The sequence below is a fragment of the Peromyscus maniculatus genome, chromosome 2, assembly GCF_049852395.1.
Source record: "Peromyscus maniculatus bairdii isolate BWxNUB_F1_BW_parent chromosome 2, HU_Pman_BW_mat_3.1, whole genome shotgun sequence".
Lineage (NCBI taxonomy): Eukaryota > Metazoa > Chordata > Mammalia > Rodentia > Cricetidae > Peromyscus > Peromyscus maniculatus.
The window spans coordinates 70859750-70883787 of NC_134853.1; the positions used below are offsets into that span (position 1 = coordinate 70859750).

Sequence of the window (24038 nt, forward strand, 5' to 3'; positions counted from 1 at the left end):
CCCCTGACCTCCACATGTACCGTGATACTTAAGGTCCCCCTGCCCCTTCAAAATGAAGGAGGAAAAGAACTTGGCTATCTTCATGAGTAGTGAGCTCCCCATCACGGGAAAGTGTTCAATTTAGGACCCACTGATTATTTCAAGAAATCTGTGAAGGGGATGGCGGGTGAATGAGGTCTTATCCAGGCCTGTATGCTATGCACCTGACTCCCAATGAAGAACACAGTTACAAGGGGGTATTCGTATTTTATTAACGCATATATTAGAAAACTTGTCCTTTAAAAATATGGTTGTCTCTAGTCAACATGGACTGAAACCATGGGCCCAAAGGAGATGATACATGAGTGTCTCTGGGAGACAGTGCCCAGAAGTCACAGCAAGTGGCCCCAGGAGGCCTGAGGACCCTCTGAAGAGCCAGCCCCTGCCTAGCCCAGGCTCAGAACATTCTTAAGTCCCACACTCCCTGGCCCTTGAAGCTGGACATTTGAGACAGAGCTGTCTCCTCCATTTCCCTCAGGGCTGGCCTGGACTTAGCCTTTTTCTTAAAAACCGTCTGCTGGGGCTGGAGTATAGCTCCACGGAACACACGCTTAGGATGTGCAAGGCCACTGGTTCTAGCCCAGGCACCATGGGAAGATAATTTGTGGTTTACCTTTGAGGTAAATTCTGTGAAACTAAGAGCATCACGACACATGTGCTGGGTGGTGGTGGCACACACCTTTAATCCCAGCACTTGGGAGGCAGAGGCAGGCAGATCTCTGTGAGTTCGAGGCCAGCCTGGTCTCCAAAGCGAGTTCCAGGAAAGGTGCAAAGCTACACAGAGAAACCCTGTCTCGAAAAAACAAAAAAAGACACATGCTTTCTACCTTCAAGAACATGGCTGCCGGGTGTCCATGGTCCAGCACTCTGACAGGTACAAGGGAGAATCTGCTGGAGATGCTAACAGACCCTGGCCCGACAGTTATTAAGGCTATTTCATTAGCTCTGGCCCGTTTGAGCTTCCTGTCAGTAACCCGCATTTTACAGGTGGGGGTCACAGTAGAAAGTGTGTTGCCCGAGGCCACAGAGCTGATGGGAAACCAGCCTTTCAGTCAGCACAAACCCTGGCCCAGAAGCAGTCTCTGTGCTTTATACTCAAAGCACAGCCTCTCAAAACAATTCCATCCCTGTGAAGGGTGTGAAACCCGTTTCAGAGACCAGGGAAAGTAATCTAGAGGTAGGTTCGGCCCAAGGAAGTAGGTGAAAAAAACAAAAACAAAACCTGAGGCAGCTACTACTGAGAGGAAGACGCCATGTCCACAGTACAGCCTGGCGGGAGCCCAGACCCTGACTGCAACTCTGCTTCCGTTATCTTGGCCAGTCAGCAGACGCAAGTGTACCGACTCTGCCGCGTGTACAGTGGGATCACTTCCCACCTTGGAGGGATGTAAGGATCAAGTGTGCGTGTGCAACTACGTGTGACAACACTCATACAATCGTTAAGAGATGCCGGGCTTGGACCCTGCAGTGGTGCGCGTGTGGGAAGAGCTCTTGGTCTCTTGTGAATGAAGGCGATGCAGTATCAAGTAACCATCTCCCAAGTTAGCCATGTCCTGTCAGGTCGACCTCTGGGCCATTCTCGATAGTTCCCCCTTCTGTGAGTAGATGCCTCCTGATCCTTCTTTGCCGGGAAGGGTACTTTCCGAACCGTTTTTGGAAGGAAAGAACACAGATGTTCTTAGAAAGCAGCTGGAATGACAGCCTCGTAGGTGTTTGTTTGTTTGTTTTTGGGGGGAAGGGGGTGGCTTCTCGGGGCAGAGATGGTTTAAGATGCAAAACTGGCTTGGCTGCGGCGCATGCCTTTAATTCCAGCACTGGGGAGGCAGAGCCAAGCAGATCTCTGTGAGTTCGAAGCCAGCCTGGTTTACAAGAGCGAGATCCAGGACAGGCTTCAAAGCTACACACAGAGAAACCTTGTCTCCGGGAAAAATTAAAATATAAAAAAAATAAAAATAAAAAAGGTGCAAAGCTGTGAACTAGCTTCTGACTGAAGCGTGTTTCAAAAGACTGCCAGGGTAGGCCGTCAAAGAGCAGGCTGGGAAGGCTAAGGAGAAAGGCTTTCCTGTTTTGTTCTTGTACCTCTCAAGAGACCGAGCTAAGTTTCAGGTTGCTCACGCTGGTTCTAGTGTAGAAGATGAAGATGGGAGAGGGATGCAGGGCAGGAGACGAGAAACCCTTTCAAGTGCTCTGGATTGAGGTGACCCGGGCAATCAGTCTTAAGTGGCTGGAGAGCAGTTGGCTCAAATGGGGGCCTTTAAGGAGATGAAGTGCCTCTGTTAGGAAACTTTCACTGAAATTTACTGTGTGCCTACTGTGTGCCGGGAGGCTCTAGGCGCTGCATGATGGTGTCCCAGACACGGGCAGCGTGGGGTTGCCCGAACGAAGCCTGTAGACTAGCCTGGGAAAGGAAGCATGCTCGCCTAGGGCAACCGGGGGATGCTGATGGCCCCCTCCCAGAGGCGCAGGGCCGGGTAGAGCGGCTCCTGGAAGACAGCGTGGAAGGTGTGCAAATGGCTCATGCCACCCGCCACGTCGTAGAAGGCCAGAACGCCGGCTTCGTAGTCCAGGAAGACGCCGAGCCGGTGGGGGTCGCGGCGGGGCCGCAGGCGGCTTCGCTGGCAGTCGTGGAAGGCCCAGTACTCCAGGTCGTAGCGCTTCACGCACCACGACTCGCGGTTGCAGCCCAGGCGGGAGGCGGCGGTGGCCCCGTGGCGCCGCAGCGACGGGTAAGCGGCGCCCACCCACCAGCCCACGCCCGCCTCCTGCACGTCCACCTCCCAGTAGTGGCGTCCGGCTGCGAAGCCGTCGCGGCCCAGCACCTGACGCAGGGCGTCGAATTGTGGCGTGGGGCGCGGCCCCAGGCGGCCCAGCAGCGCGAGGCGGACGGTCAGTCCGTCCGTCGACAGACGCAGGCGACTGTGCATCGTGTCCGGGTCCAGCGTAGGCGTGCGGGCGTCTGCGGAGGGAGCAGGAGAGACTGCGGTGGGAAAGGTGGGCGGGGCCCCGAGCCCACGAGGCCCCGCCCACCCCCTCCCTATTCCCGTCCTGATCCCCAGCCAGGCCAGAGGGAAAGATAGAAGGCTTATTTTGTTGTTGGTGGTGTTTGTTTGTTTGTTTGTTTTTTCGAGACAAGGTTTCTCTGTAGCTTTGGAGCCTGTCCTGGACTAGCTCTGTAGACCAGGCTGGCCTCGAACTCACAGAGATCCACCTGCCTCTGCCTCCCAAGTGCTGTGATAGAAGGCTTATTACACACTCTATACGGCTTAACTTTGGATTGTGGAATTTATTGCTAATTAAAATAATAATAATAATAATAATAATAATAATAATAATAATAATAATAATAATAATAATAATAATAAAGTAAGCCAGGTGGTGGTGGCGCACGCCTTTAATCCCAGCACTCGGGAGGCAGAGCCAGGCGGATCTCTGTGAGTTCGAGGCCAGCCTGGGCTACCAAGTGAGCTCCAGGAAAGGCGCAAAGCTACGCAGAGAAACCCTGTCTCGAAAAACCAAAAAACAAAAACAAAAAAACAACAACAAAAACAAATCCCAGCACTCGATATGCAGAGGCAGGAAGATCTCTGAGTTCGAGGCCAGCCTGGTCTACAAAGTGAGTTTCAGGACAGCCAAGGCTACACAGAGAAACCCTGGCTTGGAAAACCAAAACCGACCCTCCCCTCCCCACCCACCCCCCAAAAAAACAAAAACAAAAAACTTACTGCCGAGAAAGGCGGAGCACACCTTTATCCCACCACTGGGGAGGCAGAGGCAGCGGTTTTGTGAGTTTGAGGCCAACATAGCGAGCGAGGTTTACATAGTATGTTCCAGAACAGCCAGGGCTACACAAAGAGACCCTGTCTCAAAAACTGAAAGAAAGATAGAAAATCCCATAACTCTTAGGACTCCGTTGCATGTCCCTTTTATCCCTTAACTTTGAGGGTTATGCTTGGTCCTAGTATTGGTATCATGCCATGCATATTCTTAGGCAATCTGCTTTTTAAAACATACTGGCATATTCTTGAACCATATCAAACGTATTTCAGTGGTGATCCTGAAATCTTATTTTTTTATGGGCATGTGCTGTGGGATGGTCTGTATGTCAAATCTGTTGCTCTGATTGGTCAATAAATAAAACACTGGCCAGTGGCCAGGTATAGGTGGAACTAACAGAGAGGAGAATTAAGGGAACAGGAAGGGAAAAGGAGACACTGTCAGCCGCCACCATGACAAGCAGCATGTGAAGACGCCGGTAAGCCACGAGCCACCTGGCAAGGTATAGATTTATGGAAATGGATTAATTTAAGCTATAAGAACAGTTAGCAAGAAGCCTGCTACGGCCACACAGTTTGTAAGCAATATAAGTCTCTGTGTTTACTTGGTTGGGTCTGAGTGGCTGTGGGACTGACGGGTGACAGAGATTTATTTGTCCTGACTGTGGGCAAGGCAGGAAAACTCTAGCTAAAGGCATGAGTATTTTTTAAATGTCCATCACAGTGCAACATGTGCAGTACCTGTAGCGGTCTGAAGAGGGCGACAGGTGCCCTGCACTGGCATTAGAGCCTCCATGTGGGAGCTGGGAACCGACCCCGGGATCCTGCACTAGAGCAGCGACCATCTGAAACACTGAGCCATCTCTCCAGACTCTGAGGCTGGCTTTTTCTAGGCTAAAGAGTTAGAAGTTGGAACAGTAGCCGTCCTTTTGGCTTAGTAAATGAGGAGTCACTAGGAAGACTTCTAGAAGTTTCAACTTCTCTGTCTGAGGGAGGTGAAGTAACATTTCCTTTTGCAGGAAATTTCCTTTGAGTGCATTTTATTTTTCAAACATTTCTTTTAAAAACATGTGCTCAGTGATTCCGTTTTGAGAAATTACTCCTGAAGATATGCAGAAAATAAGGCATATTTATCCACTCATTCACTAATTGAAGAGAAAATTGATGGTTTAGAGGTAGGCCCAGCTGATTTAAGTTTGAAACTCACTTGGGCCACAGAGTGAAACCCTGTTTCAAAAATGAACAAACAGAATAATGAAGATAAAGAAGAGAGTAGAATGTAACAGCAGCTTTAAATAGGGTTATTGTGAGCATAAGTAATGAGTAAAAACTGCTTGTCTTGATGAAAATTAATGTCTGTTGATACTCGGTGGCCTTTGAAAGAGCATTATTGAAATGGAGCAGGGTTGCTATACTGTCACATAAAGTCACAAAAGGTTGTAACTTGGTGCTGCTTTAAAATACCTGACACAATTTTTAGTTTTTAGTTTTTGTTTTTCTTTTTTTGCTTTTTCTAGACAAGGTTTCTCTGTGTAGCCCTGGCTATCCTGGAACTCACTCTGTAGACCAGGTTGGCCTTGAACTCAGAGATCTGCCTGCTTCTGCCTCCCAAGTGAGTTCTGGGACTGAAGGTGTGTGCCACCACTGCCTGGCAACACAGTATTTTTAAATGTCTGAAGAAGCAATCTGCGGAAACGCTGACGGAAGTTATCCTGGGTAAGATGGCTGTTTTCTTTTTGTTTGTAATCTCTAATTTTCTTCACAGTGCGTGCACTACACATATAATTTCCTTTGTCTTCCTCTTTATCTCTCTTTCCTCCTTCTTGCTCTCACTTGCTGTGATGCTGGGAATTTAAACCCAGGTGTGCCTCACACATCGGGCCAGCATTCCATCACTGAGATTTCTCTTCTCCTACTTCTATAAATTTTTAGGGGAACAAATAAGAGATGGTTCACAATTTTCCAGTAAATGAAAACAGATTAAAAAACAGTATGTATAGGGGCTGGATGGAGACATGGCTCACAAGTTAAGAGCACTGGCTGCTCTTCCAGAGGTCCTGAGTTCAATTCCCAGCAACCACATGGTGGCCCACAACCATCCATAATGAGATCTAGTGCCCTCTTCTGGCATGCAGGCATACATGCAGGCAAAACACTGTACTGTATGCATAATAAATAAATCTTTAAAAAAAGTATGTCTAGCATGATACCATGTTGTATGTATTCTAGCTATGCCAAATAATAATAATAATACTGCTTTATTTTACTTTATTTTTATTTTTTGGTTTTTCGAGACAGGGTTTCTCTGTGTAGCTTTTGGAGCCTTTCCTGGAACTTGCTCTGTAAACCAAGCTGGCCTTGAACTCACAGAAATCCACCTGCCTCTGTGTCCCGAGTGCTGTGATTAAAAGTGTGCGCCACCACTGCCCAGCTCTGCTTTGATATTTTAATAGGTACCTCAGTTAGCCATCTGAACCAAATTTGAGGCTTAACACCTACTCTATAGCCAAGGCTAGCCTAGAATTTGAGATCTTCCTCCCTGAGTCTCTGAGTACTGGGATTAAAAATTGTATGGACACCAGGCCTTGGTGGTTTATACCTTTAATCCCAGCACTTGGGAGGCAGAGGCAGGCAGATCTTGAGTTCAAGGCCAGCCTGGGCTACCAAGTGAGTTCCAGGACAGCTGGGATACACTGAGAAACCTTGTCTTGAAACACTCCCCCCCCCCCCAAAAAAAAAAGTATGGAACCACACCCAGCAAAAATGTTTTTAAAACTTTGTTTGGAAACAAGTCTCCTAACAGGAAGTGGGGAGGGGGCTCATTTCCTGTCCCTCCTCTACCTTTGCTCCTCACCCAACCCCTTTCCCCCACTCCCGGGTCTCACATTTCAAGAAGAGTGATCTCTCAGGTGAAGAGCTGGTTTTCCACAAGGTGCCTGGCTTGGTGCTGGAGGAGCCTGAAAGCTGGCAGTTGACGTCTGTAAGGAATCGGGAGATGTGAACGCCGGGGCTCAGGCCGGCAGCACATACAAACACGCAAAGCGAGACAGAGCAAAGCGAGACAGAGCAAAGCGAGACAGAGCGGGAGCAAGAATCACGTGCAAACTTAGAAAAAGATACAAACTCCGGGGGAGGGGGGAGACCCCAACACAACAACTCCTCATTGGTGGCAGCAGGGACCAGTCTCAGCTCTCAGCACTGGAGGACAGCCCTGGAGGACAGCCCTGGAGGACAGCACTGGAGGACAGCACTGGAGGTCCTTCCCCAAAGCAGCTCCTGTAAGTAGCTCTAACTAAATTCATTGGTACACACACACACACACACACACACACACACACACACACACACGAAAGCTGAAGGGAGAACTAATTAGGCAGAGAAGAGAATCATTAGGAATGGAAGGGGGCAAGAGAGGGTAATGGGGTCCTGCAGAGATGGCTCGGCCATTAAGAGCCCTGGCTGTGGACCTGTGTCTGATTCCCAGCACCCACAAGCTGGCTCACAACCGTCTGTTCCAGAGGATCTTATGCCCTCTTTTGACTCCTCGGGCACTGTGTGCATGCACAGTCAAGCATTCAGGCAAAGCACCCCTACACATAAAATAAAAAATAAATCTTAAAGAGAGAGAGAGAGAAGCCGGGCGGTGGTGGTGCACACCTTTAGTCCCAGCACTCAGGAGGCAGAGGCAGGCAGATCTCTGTGAGTTCGAGGCCAGCCTGGGCTACCAAGTGAGTTCCAGGAAAGGCACAAAACTGCACAGAGAAACCCTGTCTCGAAAAACAAAAACAAAAACAAAACAGAGAGAGAGAGAGAGAGAGAGAGAGAGAGAGAGAGAGAGAGAGAGAGAGAGAGAGAGGAAATGGGAGAGAATATGGCCAAAATATGTGCATGTGTGAAAATGTCATAATGAAACCTATTTTTATGTATAATTAATATACGCTACTAATAAAGCATCAAAAGGGTAAAGTTGATCACACACACAAAGCCCCGCTAAGCCTGCAGAGAGGTCCAGTTCTCAGAAGAGCAGATGTGGGAGGTTGTTCCAGCAAGAGGACCCCTTAGGAAACACCTCCTTGGGGACCCCTGCCTGGGTCTTGTCCACAAGGCCTCCTTCATCACCTGGGCAAAGGCCTCACCCCTCTCAGAATGCTAGAGTCAGTCACATGAGATCACCAGGGAGCTCAAACATCTCACGGGGCTCTCTCTCCCCTGACTCTAGAAAACTTCCTTCTGCCTGTCACTCTCAAAGCCCTGAGCTTCTTATTCTGGTGACTTTTTGTCACACTGACACAAGATGGAGTTATCCAGGAAGAGGAGCCTCAGCTGAGAAAATGCCACCATCAGACTGGCCTGTAGAAAAGTTTGTAGGACATTTCCTTTTCCCCTTTCTCTCTCTCTGTTTTTTGAGACAGAGTTTTTCTGTGTATCCCTGGCTGTCCTAGAACTTGCTAGGTAGAGCAGGCTGGCCTGGAACTCACAGAGCTCTGTCTGCCTCTGCCCCTCTCTCACACACACACACCGATTGCTGAGATTGAAGGTGTGTGCCACCATGCCTGGTACTGGAGGACATTTTCTTGATTAACGATTGATGTGGAAGCACCCAGGCCACTGTGGGTGATGCCGCCCCTGGGCAGGCCGACCTGGGTGGCATAAGAAAGCAGGCTGAGCAAGAAACGTGGAGCAAGGTGGCAGAGGTGAGGTGACAGAGAGAGGAGTGAGCTGGAGTCGGTAGAAAGGCCTCTGGTGTGTGTACAGCTGTGTCAGCCACCTGCAGGGACGGTTGACCGCCCTGGACACAAGAGGAAGGGTAGGAGCCAGCAAGGTATTGGTGTGAGCAGACCCTGGAAGTGGTGGCTGGAGAGCGGCAAGCGAGCCACTGGCTCAGGAAAGGCAGAGGTGGCGTCTGTTGTTAAGGATGAGTTGGCATGGGGCATGGTGGCACACACCTGCAATCTCCTCGGGAGACTGAGTCAGGAGGATTGAAAGGCCAAGGCCAGCCTGTGCAACTTGACTCTCTCAAAATAAAAAGAGAGCTGAGGATGTGCCTCAGTGGCACAGTGCTTGCCTAGCATGCTCGAGACCCTGGGTTTCATTCCAAGTATTGGACATGGAGTGGGGTGGGCATTAAGCCAGGAGCCCCTAACTGCCCAGCCAGGGCATCCTCATGTGGGAAAGCCATGACTTCAGTTGTTCGCTGCCTCCGCTTCTCTGGTTTATGACTGTCAAGTTGCTGGGGCTGAAGTCATCATGAAACAAATCTCTGGGGAGATCTTCAGGAGAGTCTCTAGATGGGAGGGACCATCGTAGGAAATGCTACTCCATGGGCTGGGGTTCCACGCTGGATAGAAAGGCGAGAGCAAGCCAAGCACCAGCACCCATCTCCCTCTGCTTCCCGGGTGCAGATGCAATGTGACCAGCTGCCTCCAGCTCCTGCCACCCTGAGTCCCTCGCCATGACGGGCTGCAGGGAGTAAGGACTCAAAGTCTGTAGGCAACTCACTTTCCTTCAGGCGAGTGTCCATTGGTGTCTGTAAAGTGTCCTGGATGGCTCCCATAAACTCCTTAAAGAAGTTCTTGACGGGCTCGAAGGACAGGGGCACCGGGTGGCTCAGCTCCGAGGGCCTCATCTGCTGTCCCATCTCTGACTTATTGGCTATATATGCCTGTGTAGACGGGCACAGGGTCAAGATGGCTCCAGGGGCTGCAAGCTGCATCTAGCCTCTACTGCACACCCAAGAAGAAACGCAGCAAGTCGGGACCCATTCTACCTGGCCACCGTGGTCAGGATGAGCTGTACCACATAGCAGTGCCCTGGGGAAACTGTGCAGCAGCCTGAGATAGGAGGTAAATGGAGCTGCTGGTACCCCTTCCCCTTCCCCCTCCTTTCCCCCTCTTTCCCTTTCCTCCCCACTCCCTTCCCTTCCCATGGGGTCCCTCGGAGGGCCTGAGCAAGGAGGATAACCAGGCCATGGCATTAAAGTCCAGGCCACTGTGAGGGTCGGCCTCAGTACAGATGCACTCAATCTTTGCAGACCTGGGTTCCATTCTGTTTTATCTTGTATTGTTGAGACAGGGTTTTATGGCACCTAGGCTTACCCTGAACTCCCGACCCTCGTACCTCTACCTCCAAGATGCTGGGATTATAGGCATATTTTACTGTCCCTGACCAGGCCCAGATTCTGATCCTACCAGAGTGTGAGCTTCAGTGAGTCCTACTTCCCTTAGCCCCACATCTTACCTCCCAGAAGCTGTACTACAGATCTCTAGTAAATATTTGAGCTATGATTCATGTGTTGGTTGAAAAAGAATGGCCCCCATAGGCTCATATATTTGAATACTTGGTCATCAAGGAGTGGCACTACTTGAGAGGGATTAGGAGGTGTGGCCTTGTTGGAGGAAGTGTGTCACTGGGGTGAGCTTTGAGGTTTCAGATGCTCAAGCCAGGCCCAGTGTGTCTCATAGTCTTCCTGTTGCCTTTGGATCTGGATGTAGAACTCTCAGCTACTTCTCCAGCACCATATCTGCCTGCATGCTGCCATGCTTCCTGCCATAATGACAATGGACTAAACCTCTGAAACTGTAAGCCAGCCCCAGTTAAATGTTTTCCTTTATAAGAGTTGCCACAGTCAGCCAGGCAGTGGTGGCACACACCTTTAATCTTAGCACTCAGTGGGCAGAGACAGGTGGAGCTCTGTGTGTTAGAGGCCAATCTGATCTACAGAGCTAGTTCCAGGCCAACCAGGGCTACAAAAACAAACAAACAAACAAAAAGAGTTGCCATGGTCATTGTGTCTCTTCATAGCAATAAAACACTGACTAAGATAATTCACAAAGTGCTTGCAATTTGGGGGCCCTGGGAAATGGTACTGTTAGGACTATTTATAGTTCAAGATATATATTAGTTATCTTATTAGTGTACACTCCCTGACCACCTGTGTGGTGGAAATAAAGTCTACACACTAGCCAGGGAAACCCCTGTGCAGTTCCCCAGTGTGTAAAGACCATGTTTGACGTCACAGTGACCCAGGTGCATTATGGGTAGCCGGTGGCAGCTGTAAGATCAGAAAGCCCAGCTGTACCTGCAGCAGCTGGACTGGGTTGGGCTCCAGGCTGATGACCCACACCCTGGTAGAGAAATCATCCATGGCCTCAATTTGCTTCCTGCAAGACTCTGCTTGCTCCCTGTACACCTGGAGGGTGAGCTGTGTGTTCTTATCGATGAATTTTTTGGCTAGTACTTCCTCTTCATCAAGGAGTAATCTGAGTTCTGTGAACTTCTGTGTCAGCCAATCTTTACTTGAGTCTGCATAAGCCTTAAAAAAAAAGTGTAGACAATACACTTGTCAGTCAGGAAGTCTAGAACCGAAAATATCTACAAAGTGAGTCTAGCAAGGTGGCCTGTCAAACCAAGAGGCTACTCATAAAAGATAAAGTTTTCCTAAGCACTGGCAAATAGTTTTGAGACAGGGTTTCTCTGTGTAGCCCTGGCTGTCCTGGAACTCACTCTGTAGACCAGGCTGGACTTGAACTCACAGATAGTCATCTGCTTCTGCCTCCTGAGTGCTGGGATCAAAGGTGTGCGCCACCACATCCAGCTGAAGAGCCTTTCCCCGCCCCCCTTCCTTCCTTCTTCCGTCTTTTTCCTCCTCCTCCTTCTCCTCCTCCTCTTCTTCTTCTTTTTTTTTTTTTGGTTTTTTTTTTTTTTTTTTTGGTTAAAAAATGTCTTTTCTAGGGGCTGGAGAGATGGCTCAGTGGTTAAGAGCACTGACCGTTCTTCCAGAGGGCCTGGGTTCAATTCCCAGCACCCATATGACAGCTCACAACTGTCTGTAACTCCAGTTCTAGGGGACCTCACACAGACATACAGGCAGGCCAAACACTAATGCACATCAAATAAAAATAAATTTTAAAAAATGTCTTTCTTTGTAGCCCAGGCGACCTCTAAGTCCTAATTCTTCGACATCAGCTTCTGTCCTGAGTGTTATGATTGCAGGTATGTCCCAGCTTAAAGGTCCTCTGCGAGCTGGGCATTTAGCACAGTTGGTTGAGAGCTTGCCACATATGCAGCATGCCTTGGGACACAGGATATGGTGGTGCACCCCAAAGATGGAGGATAGAAGATCAGAACTCAAGGTCATCATCAACTACATGGGTAGTTCAAGGCCAGCCTGGTTATGTGAGATCTTGTCTAATAAAGCAAAAATAAAAACAAAACCTTTGGAGATGATATGGGAGGACCTGAGGGAGAGGAAAGAATTTGATCAAAATATACTGTATGAAAAAAATAAAAAAATGGCTGGGGCGGTGGTGGCACACGCCTTTAATCCCAGCACTGGGGAGGCGGAGCCAGGAGGATCTCTGTGAGTTTGAGGCCAGCCTGGTCTACAGAGCGAGATCCAGGACAGGCACCAAAACTACACAGAGAAACCCTGTCTCAAAATACCTCACCCCCCCAAAAAAGGATAGCAAAATGTCTAAAAATAAACATAGCAAAGACCGCATACGGGCCTGGAGTGTGGCTCAGCGGTGGAGAACTTGCCAAGCACGCAGGAGGCCCTGGGTGTGATCCCCAGCACCAAAGTTAAAGTACAAAATTATACCGAGAGACACAAAAAGCCTTAACTATTGCTTCTCTTATGGGGACTGAGCAGAAAATGTATTCACCTGTACAAAAGACTTCTGTACTCAGCCTCGGAGCCAGCATTTATACATAGAGGATAGCTGGACTCAGTTTTCTGTATCACACACTCAAGTTTGCTAATTATATAAATCATGTTGAAATCATACAATACAAAATGCATATCAATTAAAAAGAATGCCTTGATACGGGCTACAGCATAGATGAACCATGAAGACACAACTCTAAGTGAAATAAGCCAGATTAAAAACCACAACTGCCTTTATGAGAAATATCTAAAAAACAAGCCAACACAGTGACAGGAAGTAGAGAAGAGGTCACCAGAGGCTAAGAAGGAGTCTGGGTGGTGACTGCTTAATGTCTTCCTTTCTTTTTCTTTCTTTCTTTCTTTCTTTCTTTCTTTCTTTCTTTCTTTCTTTCTTTCTTTCTTTCTTTCTTTCTTTCTTTCTTTCTTTCTTTCTTTCTTTCTTTCTTTTTCTTTCTCTCTTTCTCTCTCTCTCTCCCTCCCTCCCTCCCTCCCTCCCTCCTTCCTTTCTTCCTTTCTTTCTTTCATTTTTTGAGACAGGATTTCTCTGCATAGCCCTGGCTGTCCTGGAACTCTTTAGACCAGGCTAGCCTCAGACTCATAGATCTGCCTGCTTTTGCCTCCTGAGTGCCGGGATTAAAGGTGTGCACCACCATAGCCTGGTTTTGTTTTGTTTTTTTTTTTTTTTTTTAGTTGATTTTTTAAAAAATGATAGTATGTGTATGTCTGTGTGTGGGTATGTACTCACGAGTATGAACACTGGTTGGGGACAAAGACATCAGATTTCCTGGAGCTACAGGTAGCTGTGAGCCACCTGGCCCAGGAGCTGGGAACAGAACTCAGGTCGCCTGCCACTGAGCCATGTCTCCTGCTCTGTTTTCAGTCTCTATTGTTTTTGTTGTTGTTCCTAGGTGGGGTTCTTTGTTTGTTTTCAATAGGATATGTCCCCTTGGCTAGCCTGGTGCTCGCTCTCTACCCCAGGCTGGCCTTGAACTCAGAGCTCTCCTGCCTTTGGAACAGAGCCCCCAGACCTTTGCACTACTGACTCCATGATGGAAGTGCCATTCAGGTCATGAAACTCGGCACCTAGACAGCATCACCTGATAAAAAGAAAACAAAGCCTGATCCATCTAATCCACAGTTCTGGGAAAGTCTCCAAATGTGCTAACCTGCCTTTTAGCTTCTGAAGTTCTGCTTCTGGCTAACTGTTCTTGTTAACTGAAGTATGTCAACCCAGAATAAAAGCTCACCCCGAGAAAGGCTTGGGGCTACACAGGGATCCCAAACACCTAGTGAAGTCACCGGCTGGTTGATAGACTTTCTATTGAGCCAGGGGGCAGTGGCGGCAGCGGCGGCGGCGGCCTTTAATCCCAGCACTCAGGAGGCAGAGCCAGGCAGATCTATATGAGTTCGAGGCCAGCCTGGGCTACAGAGTGAGGTCCAGGAAAGGTGCAAAGCTACTTTCTATTGGCTTGACACACGTCTGACAGTCTTCTCTGGTGGACACCCCACAGCACGTCAGCCTACCACATCCTGAGGTTCCAGACTGTGCTGCCACACCCAGCCAGAATGGCTAGTTGAGATCATGAACAAGTTCTGGAAATAGATAATGGTCACATTTGCACACAAGGCAAGTGTAGGTCATGCCCCAGAAAGGGCACTTGAAGAGTCAGCATTATGTATGTATATTTGACACTCTAAAAGGGCATCGGGGCTGAAGAGACCAGAGGACCTGAGTTCAATTCCCATCACCCACAAGATGGCTCACAGCCCCTTGTAACTCTGCTTCCAGGGGATCTGTCACCCACTTCCAGCCTCCATGGGCACCAGGCACACATGTGGTGCAGAGCTACACATGCAGACAAAACACCGTACAACAGAACAAAATTTAAATTAAAAAAACGAGAATGCCTTCCTATCTTTACACATGAAGAAAGCAGAAAACATCTGGAAAAATGAAGTCTAAAAACTGGAGCAGCTCCTTCCCTCCTCCAGACTTCTGTGCAGCCCACACAGCAGAGTGGGTCCTGTAAGGACCAGGCTTCCCCGTGGCTCTGGGTTGTTTGTTTGTTTGTTTGTTTGTTTGTTTTTCCAGTGCTAGGGTTGAGCCTTGCAGAGGCCAGGCCAGCCCTTAGCTACTGAGGTGCACCCCCTCCCCTTTTTTTTAAAGACAAGGTCACCCTTCTGTAGCCCAGGCTGGTCTCAAACACAGATCCTTCTGCCACTGCCTCCCAAGTGGGAGGATTACAGGCCAGTGCCATTATACACGTCCCCATGTGCTCTCTTGACAGGACAACTATGGTTTGGCAAGGGGTGGGAAGTGAGTTTCCGTGTGTCTCCTACAGAAGGCTTTAAGCAGTCACTGGGTTCTGGGGCCAGCTGGAGAGCCCAGGGCCTTATCTGTAACGTGGCTGCAAAGGGTCAGTGTACCTGGCTTCTGATGTATCTGTGATGAATGACCAAGGGAAGGGAAGGGAAGAAGATACGTTCCCGTCCACAGCCGTACCACACTGAATGGGACTGACTCAGTGTGATCTCAGAAAGGAGGCAGCTTGGCCTGGTTGGCATATGGAAAGGAGGATGCATGACCCAAAGCCTTGAGTGATGTGTTAGAGGCAACAGCGTGAACCAGGCAGGCCCCTGGAGAGACACCAGCAGGATTCACTGTTCCTGAGCTGAGTTCAAGCAGTCCCGAAGATCCATTTTGTCACAAAGACTATCTCAAATAATGACACTGCCCTCCCCTGTATCTGTGGGGGCAGGAGGAGCTGCTGAAGGGTCAGCAGAGAAGGTGCTCCCAGGAAAGGACAGGATGTAGAGTGGTAGGGGATGCAGGGGTGGGGTAGGCAGAGAGAGAGGGAAGGGGGAGGAGGAGAGGAGAGAGGGATGGGAGAGGAAGTAGAGAGACAGACTGAGGGAAAGGGAAAGGGAGGGAGAGGGAGAGGGAGGAAGACGGAGGAGAAAGGGAGAGTGGGAAGGAAGGAGACCCATAGAGAGGAAAACCAGGAAGTTGGCTGTCAGTTTGGATGCCCTGGAGTCAAAGTGAAACTGTGTCCCACACTGAACTTCTGAGATTGGAGCTGGCCTGGGTGGGCTGGTTGGGGGTAAGCCCCTGTGGAACTTAGTGGAGAAATGCCTAAGGACAACCAGCAAGAAAGAACCTGACCAGCCAGGAAGCCCTGTTCAGGGAGCCCGAGGGATCTAGTGCTTGGGAGGATAGCTGCTATGTGACCCCATCTTCCTTCCAGAGGCAGGGGGTGGGGTGGGAGTCGGTGGGTGGGGCTTTGAGGAGAAGGCCGGGAGCTGCTTCCTGCACACGGGGCATGACTGGACAACCCCACTGGGGGCTTTTGGGGGTGGTGCAGCCAGGGTGTGAGATAAGCCCTCCTCTAATCCTTCTCAGGCCATTTTAGTTAGAGCGGCCATGGCCAGCATAGGCAGCAGAGGAGTGCCTGTGCCCAGCCGTGATGGACGCCAGTAGTATGTTCAAGGTCAGCAGCATGGGCCTGGCTACCTCCTCACGCCCCCATTTCCAGTCTGGCAGAAGTTGGCTCATGTCACCTACGTGTCCACAGACACATGTTCTGGTTCTGGTTCTGTAGCTTTCGGGGACTATGAAGGCACTGAGCCCGGAGCTGAGGGGAGTTATTCCAGCCTCAGCCTGTGTGCCTCAGGTCCATCTCCTGCCCTTTCTCGGCTCTGCAGGCTGAGGTTCTCAGACTTCCTCGGGTCAACATGAAGCGAAACCAGAGGGAAGGCAGGGGGTAGGGGGTGAGGGAGCAGCAGGGGTGCCTCCCAGCAGGGCCATGTCCCCGGGACGGCTCCCATTGAGTCCCTCTCATTGCTGAGGCTGGCTTGAGCTTAAGCCATCCTCCTGCCTCACCTTCTCATGTGGCCTGGACTACAGGGCGCACCATTTTGCCTGGCTTAGACATGCGTCTCTAATGGGCCTTTCAGTTCTAACAGGCTGCACACTCTAGTCTCTTCTTGTGTTCGCTCCAATAGGCAATCAACAGCCTCCACCCACACCAACTCTCTCTCTCCTTCTTTCCCACTCATTTATGGAAGCATCAAAGTATGCGGAGAAGTGGCGGCACACACCTTTAGTCCCAGCACTCAGGAGACAGAGCCAGGCGGATCTCTGTGAGTTCGAGGCCAGCCTGGTCTACAGAGCAAGTTCCAAGACAGCCAGGACTACACAGAGAAACGCAGTCTTGAAAAAACAAGCAAACAAACAAAAAAGCAAAACAACAACAAAGGCTAAACAAGGACTTGTGGTCACCAAGCCTGTCACCTCGGTACAATCCTTGGGACCCGCACGGTGGACCCAATGTCTGAAAGCTGACCTCTGACCTCCATATGTGAGCTCCGGCAGGCATGCTCACACATTCTTTTACACACACACACACACACACGCACACGCACACGCACACGCACACGCACACGCACACACACACACACACACACACACACACACACGCGCGCACGCACGCCCCCACGCACGCACGCACACGCGCATGCACACGCACATACACCAATCACACATAATAAAAACCGCTTGAACAAAGAAAGAAAGCAGAGGGCCTGGGGAGATGGCCCAGTGGATTAAACCCTTGCTGCTTAAGTGTGAGGACCTGAGTTCAGGTTCCCAGGACCACCATAAAAAACTGGGTGTGGGCTGGAGAGACGACTCAGCAGCAGTTAAGGGCACTGGCTGCTCTTGCAGAGGACCTGGGTTTGGTTTCCAGCACCCACATGGTGGCTCACAGTAGCCTGTAACTCCATTTCCAGGAGATCCAGCGCCCTCCTCTGGCCTCCATGGTCACTGCAGACATGTGGTGTACCTACGTGCATGAAGGCAAAACACTCATATCCATAAAATAAAAATGAATTTTTTCAAAAGCTGGGAATGGCAGATGGCACCTGTAATCCTAGTCCTGGGGAGGTGGAGACAGGCAGATCCCTGGAGCTCTGGCGCTCGAAGGCCAGTCACCCCAGCTGAAGCCAGGAGCTCTGGGTTCAGTGGGAAAGCCTGTCTGGAAAACTAAGGAGAGTGACTGAGGAAGACACAAGGTCCTGAGTTCAATTCTCAGCAACCACATGGTGGCTCACAACCATCTATAATGAGATCTGATGCCCTCTTCTGGTATGCAGATAGAATACTGTATACATGATAAATAAAATCTTCAAAAAAAAAAAAAAAAAAAAAAGACACTTGAGGTTGACCTCTGGCCCCTCAATCACATACACACATATCACACATATACACACTCACCTGCATGAACACACATGTACACATACACACAAGGGTAACCTGGAAGACACAGGCTGGTAAAACCCTATCCCCAAACAACAAATAAACTTCCCTGCACAAAACGTAGGTGATTTGGAGAGAACAGTGTTGTGCTGTCCATGTCCAGTACTAGTACAAGGAGACATCTCGGGCTGCATCTAACCAGGTTACCCCTGCCACATGAATGCCCTGACCCCTGAAGAGCCTAGGCAGGGAAGCACACAACCTTAGAGGGTGTGGGCAGGAAATTGATAACTACGACTTTATCCCCTGGAAAGGAGTGGTGATGGGCTGGGTCACTGGCTTCCGCATAGACTTTGGACTGTATCTGAACTTTATTGATCTGTTTACAAAGCCCTGTGAGTTAGTTTCCAAACTAGAGAAAGCTTTCCTCGGTTAGACCTCTAAATCCAGAATAGTCAGTCCTATCTGCCACAGATGACGCCTGCCAGTGTTCAACAGAACGCTTGTGCCCTGTCTCAGTGTCAAAAGCTGGGGTGTAGCTCAGTGGTAGAGTGTTGTTGCTCTTGCACAGGTCCTGAATTTGGATCCTAGCGCCCATATTGGGCAGCTCACAACCACCTGTAATCCCAGCTCCAAGTGCTCTAATGCCCTGTTCTGGCCTTCGTGGGCACCCAATACATGTGGCAGACACAAATGAAAATAAATTAAAGCTGGGCGGCAGTGGCACACGCCTTTAATCCCAGCACTTGGGAGGCAGAGGCAGGTGAACCTCTGTGAGTTTGAGGCCGGCCTGGTCTACAGAGCGAGATCCAGGAGAGGCACCAAACACCACACAGAGAAACCATGTCTCGAAAAACCAAAATAAAATAAATTAAAAACATACAGAGTTCAACTACTATGTGTTGAATATGTTGAATACTATAGACACTGATAAAAGAAAGGGGCCTAAATAAACCAAGGGACATCCCATGGTCATGGATATGGAGACTTAACACCATGGAGATAATGTCATCCAAGCTAGCCTTGAACTTGTGATCCTTGGGTCTCAGCCTCCCATGTTGCGGAATTATAAGTACCTGGATTTTTTTTTTTTCCCTTTCTTCCAGAGACAGAATCTTCCCACATTGTATGGCCAGGCTGTCCTACAACATACCATGTAGCTCAGGCTGTCCTCAAACTTGTACCAAGCCTCCTGGTTCAGTATCTTGAGTTCTGGGATTACAGGCATGAGCTTCCACACCCAGCTAAAGAGCCTAAATAATTTTGGAAAAGCAAATCTGGGTCATCAATTATCTGTTGTCTATTATCAGCTATGTTAATCCTACCCATGTAGACACATGGTTCACAGACACACACAAATACACATAAATAATAATAAAAGTATCGCTCTGCATGTAGATCTTATGTGCTGGGCTGACACAGACACTGTCAGATCCTATGCTTGGCCCTGAAGGACAGATATGTGTCATAGAAATAACCCTCAGGCACTTAAGTGAAGGAACAGGACATTTCTCCATAAGATCTTTGCGGCTTCCTGTGACTCTAGAATTGTTTCGAAGTAAAATGTTTAAGTTGCTGACACTCGCTTCTCAGCTCCCTGTGACGCTCCTGCGCACTGGTTGCCTGGGGATACTTTCTTGTGTTCACTTGCCAGGTCCTTTTGAACCGACTTATCTTCTTGAGCCCAGAGGCTTGCTTTTTTAAAACTTCTGTGTCATTTACTGTTATTGTATGTGTGTGCTGTATGTGATGACACGTGTGTGTGTGTGTGTGTGCTGTATGTGACGACACGTGTGTGTGTGTGTGGGGTGTGTGTGTGTGTGTGTGTGTGTGTGTGTGTGTGTGTGTGTTGTATGTGACGACATGTGTGTGTGGATGTCATAGGGTAACTTTCAGCAGTCTGCTCTCTCCTTCTGTGGAATCTGGGGCTTGAACTCAGTTTGTCAGACTTGGGCACCAAGTCTGAGCCTTCTTGCTGGCCCCTCCTTTTTTTTGAGACTTAGTCTTGCTATTCAGCCCTGGCCTGGAACTCGGTAGTAGATCAGGCTGGCCTCAAACTTGGGCTGAACCTCTCTTCAAAATGCTGGGATGGCATGGTGACATCATGCCCGGCCAGTCCTGCTCTTGAAGACTTGAGGGAGGGTCACTACTAATAATTAAGCTAGAGCCACCGATGTGACCTGTGAAGATCCCCAGAACACCAGGACATGTGGCATCCTGACCAATAACGGATGTTATCGAACTGGGGAGCCAATTCCACACTCTAGTGTGGTGGTGGTGGTGGTGCATACCTGTTATCCTAGCAACTCAGAAGGCTGAGGCAGGAGGATTGTGAGCTTGAAGTAATCCTGGCCTATGTAGTGGAGACCCTGTCTCAATCAGTCAGTCAATCAATCAATCAATCAACTGATCCTGTAGTTAAGGTCTGTAATTTCTAATACTCAGGAGGCTAAGGCAGGAGGCTCACAAGTTCAAGGTCAGCCTAAGATGAAGTAAATTCAAGGCCAGTTTGATTAGCTTAATAAGACCCTGTCTCAAAACAGAAATGTTTCCCATGCTCCTGTAAATAATTCATCACTCATGTTCCTTTATGTAACCCCAATTAAACTCATTGGTACCCACATACACACAGAGGATCGCTAGTTGGGCATCAGTGGAAGGGGGACAGGGGAGAGAAATGGGGTGAATATGATCAAAATACATACACGCGTCTGAAAATGGAGGGAGCCCATCATCATGTGTAATTCATATATGCCAATAATAAAATGCTTTTTTTTTTTTGGTTTTTCGAGACAGGGTTTCTCTGTGTAGCTTTGCGCCTTTCCTGGGACTCACTTGGTAGCCCAGGCTGGCCTCGAACTCACAGAGATCCACCTGGCTCTGCCTCCCGAGTGCTGGGATTAAAGGCGTGCGCCACCACCGCCCAGCATAAAATGCTTTTTTAAAAGAGACTTTGCAGAGACTCCAATTTTAATAAAAGATTCACATTTTCAGACACATCCTGCCCCTCAAATAAAGTAAAGAGAAGTCTGAAAATGTATAGCTAGGTGGAAAAACCCTTGCCTAGCATGTGTGTGGCCCTGGGTTCAATCTGCAGTACCAGAGTAAAAGAAATAACATTATGGCAGGTGGTGGTGGCACACCCTTAATCCCAGCACTCAGGAGGCAGAGGCAGGCAGATCTCTGAGTTCAAGGCCAGCCTGGTTTACAGAGTGATTTCCTGGACAGCCAGGGCTACACAGAGAAACTCTGTCTCAAAAACAAAACAAAACAAACAAACAAACAAACAAAAAACAAACAAAACCCCAAGTAAACAAGTAGATAAATACCATTGTATAAAGAGGTAGGGCTTAAGAGTGTGTATCTATGGACTATACTTTGACTCTATTTCTCACAGCCAAAACCCTTAAGAATTGCTTGCTTAGCCGGGCGGTGGTGGCGCACGCCTTTAATCCCAGCACTCGGGAGGCAGAAGCAGGTGGATCTCTGTGAGTTCGAGGCCAGCCTGGGCTACCAAGTGAGTTCCAGGAAAGGCGCAAAGCTACACAGAGAAACCCTGTCTCGAAAAACCAAAAAGAATTGCTTGCCTGTTCTGGGAGATATTCTGCTTTCCTTAAGGCAACTGGGGAGTGGGAGGATGGCGGGCCAGTTCCTCTGGCCCCTGGCATTGGTGGAGGTGAGGATGCTGGTCTGCTGCTTGGGGAGCTGTGGGCAGAGGCTGAGTCCCCTCAAAGCTGGCAAACAGACCTTCAGGGCCACTCCCCTGCACACACGCTTCCTTTGTGATCTTGTACTGAAATTCCTGATTCTGCGTTCTTTCAGAGAGAACCCCTTGTAGGTGCCCCAAGCCCCGCCAACTCTGACACCTGTTTTGAGGTCAGTCCTTGTTTTTCTGGCGCTCCACACTAGGGTGACCAGATTCTGGGGGAACACATCTGCACGGAGAAGGGGAGCCGGGCGCACTTGCCTTGAGCCTTTCGCCAGCGTCTTCCAAGTGGGCGATGCTGTCAGCATGCTGCTGCTTCTTGGTAGCCAAACACTCTACACAGTCCTGGATGAGTTTCTGCGACGGCGGCGGCAGGAGAGAAAGGAAAACCGTCACTCTCAAGCTCTCATCCTTGCTCTCCCCTTCATTATCTTTTTCTTATCACATTTTATTTATCTGCAGGGTGGAGGCAGGGGCACTGGTTGCCACAGCCTGCATGGGGAGGTCAGAGGACGATTTGCTGGGTCCCTTTCTCTCTGTGGCCTTGTGTACACAGCGATGCTGTGGAGACTACGTGAGATCCTAGTGCCCGGCCAACAGCACACGCTCAGTACAGGTCGCTTTTTTTTTTTTTTTTTTTTTTTAACATTTTCACATCCAACAAGCCTTTGCTGCAGTGGTGAATGGCTTTACTGGAAGAGGGAACTGGGGGCAGGAAAGGGGTTCATGCTCGCCTACTGTGACACCTAAGCCACCTAATGCCCAAGGTGGCCCAAGGATACCCCAGCCTTCTGGTTTGAACCGTCCACTTCCAGCCACAGGACTTTGTCTTGGGACCCTAGGAAACCTTACTTACCCTTCAATGGTGCTTCCCCGGGGAAGGCTTCCTTGACTTCCTGCCTCAGGGTCCATCTGTTGTTGTGGCCCTCACTGACCACCACCTTGGGCTCCCTCCTATGATATTTATCACATGGCATTGTTTCCATTCTCCCCCTGACCATTCAGGTAAGGGGAGGATCTGACCTATGACAAGGCATTGTGCTAAATGGGCATCTGATGAATGAATGGCTCTGTAAACGGGTAGAGGAATGAGTGAGGGATCGGTGGACGCTTTGGAGAGATGAAACTCCCAGACGGACATCTGAGGGAGAGAGATGCTTGGGCCACATCTCTAGAAAATAGCCTTGGATTTCAAAGCAGCGGTATCTGAGGATCATTATTACAGTCACTCACAGGTACCAAAAGGAAGCAGGGGCATTTCTTATGAACCCAGGACTCCACTAATCAAACTGTCCTCCCACAGGCCTGATTTCATCTTAGAGTTGCAGGCTTGTTGGTGAAGTCAAGGGAGAGAAGCAGGATGGTGCTGCCGGGCAGAGTTCAAAAGACCTCTTGGAGATAGAAATAATAAAATCAGCTTTGTGGAGACAGAAGGTTCTGCCTAGCCTGCCTTCCGGTGCCGAAGAGCCAGGGCTGCCTGGTGGGGTCCTGCTCCTTGGTTATCTACAGATAACCCCAAGACTGTGCTAATGCCTGCCTGCGAGAGGGGGCCAGTGTGTGTTTGCATAGGAGGAGGAGCCGGATTCAAGGCAGGAAGACCGCCTTATGGAGTTTGCAAAACAGTCCAGGCCCCAGCTGGCGTTTTATGAACTCCACTGTCCAGGGACGTTTCTAGGCTTCACGAAGCACACTCGTACTGTCTTCTTTTTCCACACTCACAGCTTCAATCCGGTCTTTTGACATAGTCTCGCTGTGTAGCACAGGCTGGCCTTAAAACTCAGTCTCCCTGCTTCACCCTCCCTGGTGCGGGGTGTTAGGCGGGGGACCCTAAGCCCTCCGCTGTGTTCGCTAAACCTCGGGTTTTCTTTAGAGCAGCCCTACCAGAAACCGTAAAAGACATCTGAGGACCAGCCTGAGCCTCTCAGTACCCCCAACCAATCTTCTGAAGCTTCACTGGTGGCTTGGGCTACCTTTGCCCTTCCACGGGGTTCTGCCTCCAAACCTTATGTCTACCACCTAGGGGACCTCTGGGCCTCCTTAAGTTTCCAGGTCCTAATGTGGTTTGGCAGTGAGACCCGGGCTGGCGCTCCTTCGTCCGTTATTTCTGCTGTTACTTCCTATGCTCAATCTCCGCCCGCCCAGACCTGCGGCGAACGCCCCGCATCTCCCCACCTGCACGCGCGCAGCCTCCTCCTGGGCCAGGCCCACCGGGTGGCCGCGGTGGGCACCCAGCACCGGGCACAGCGTGCACACGCAACGGCCGCAGCGGTGACAGAAGAGCTCAGCCAGGCGTTCGCTGTGCTCAGGGCAGCGCCAGCCGCAAGCCCCGTTGGGCTGGACCGGCGCCCCCGGCGCCGGCGCACCGGCTGCCCCGCTCTCCATTTGCAGTGGCAACCGCGGCCGTCTCTCGCAGTGTAGCCGGATGGGGTGGCTGCGAGAATCGAAACCTTGCTCGGGGCGGGGCTGGCGACTCAACTCCCAGGGACGGGCTGGAAGGGGGTTGGCGGTGGGGAGGGTGATGACCCGCTGGGGAGCGATGCTTGGTTCCGCCTAGTGCTGGATCTGCCGCACAGCTCCCTTCCACTCTCCCGCCCCTTAGAG

General features: G+C 49.9%; 1 protein-coding gene across 1 annotated transcript; it reads right to left on the reverse strand.

Annotated features, from left to right (window-relative positions):
- Window positions 1-226: 226 nt before the first annotated feature.
- Trim14 (tripartite motif containing 14) lies at window positions 227-23869 on the reverse strand. The gene is made up of 6 exons (XM_006973686.4): window positions 23610-23869; window positions 21699-21794; window positions 10891-11124; window positions 9312-9474; window positions 6698-6790; window positions 227-2995 (listed from the first exon to the last, which is right to left on the reverse strand). The coding sequence occupies exons 1-6, from the start codon at window positions 23817-23819 to the stop codon at window positions 2460-2462; spliced, it is 1332 nt and encodes a 443-aa protein (XP_006973748.1). The 5' UTR covers window positions 23820-23869; the 3' UTR covers window positions 227-2459.
- Window positions 23870-24038: the final 169 nt, after the last annotated feature.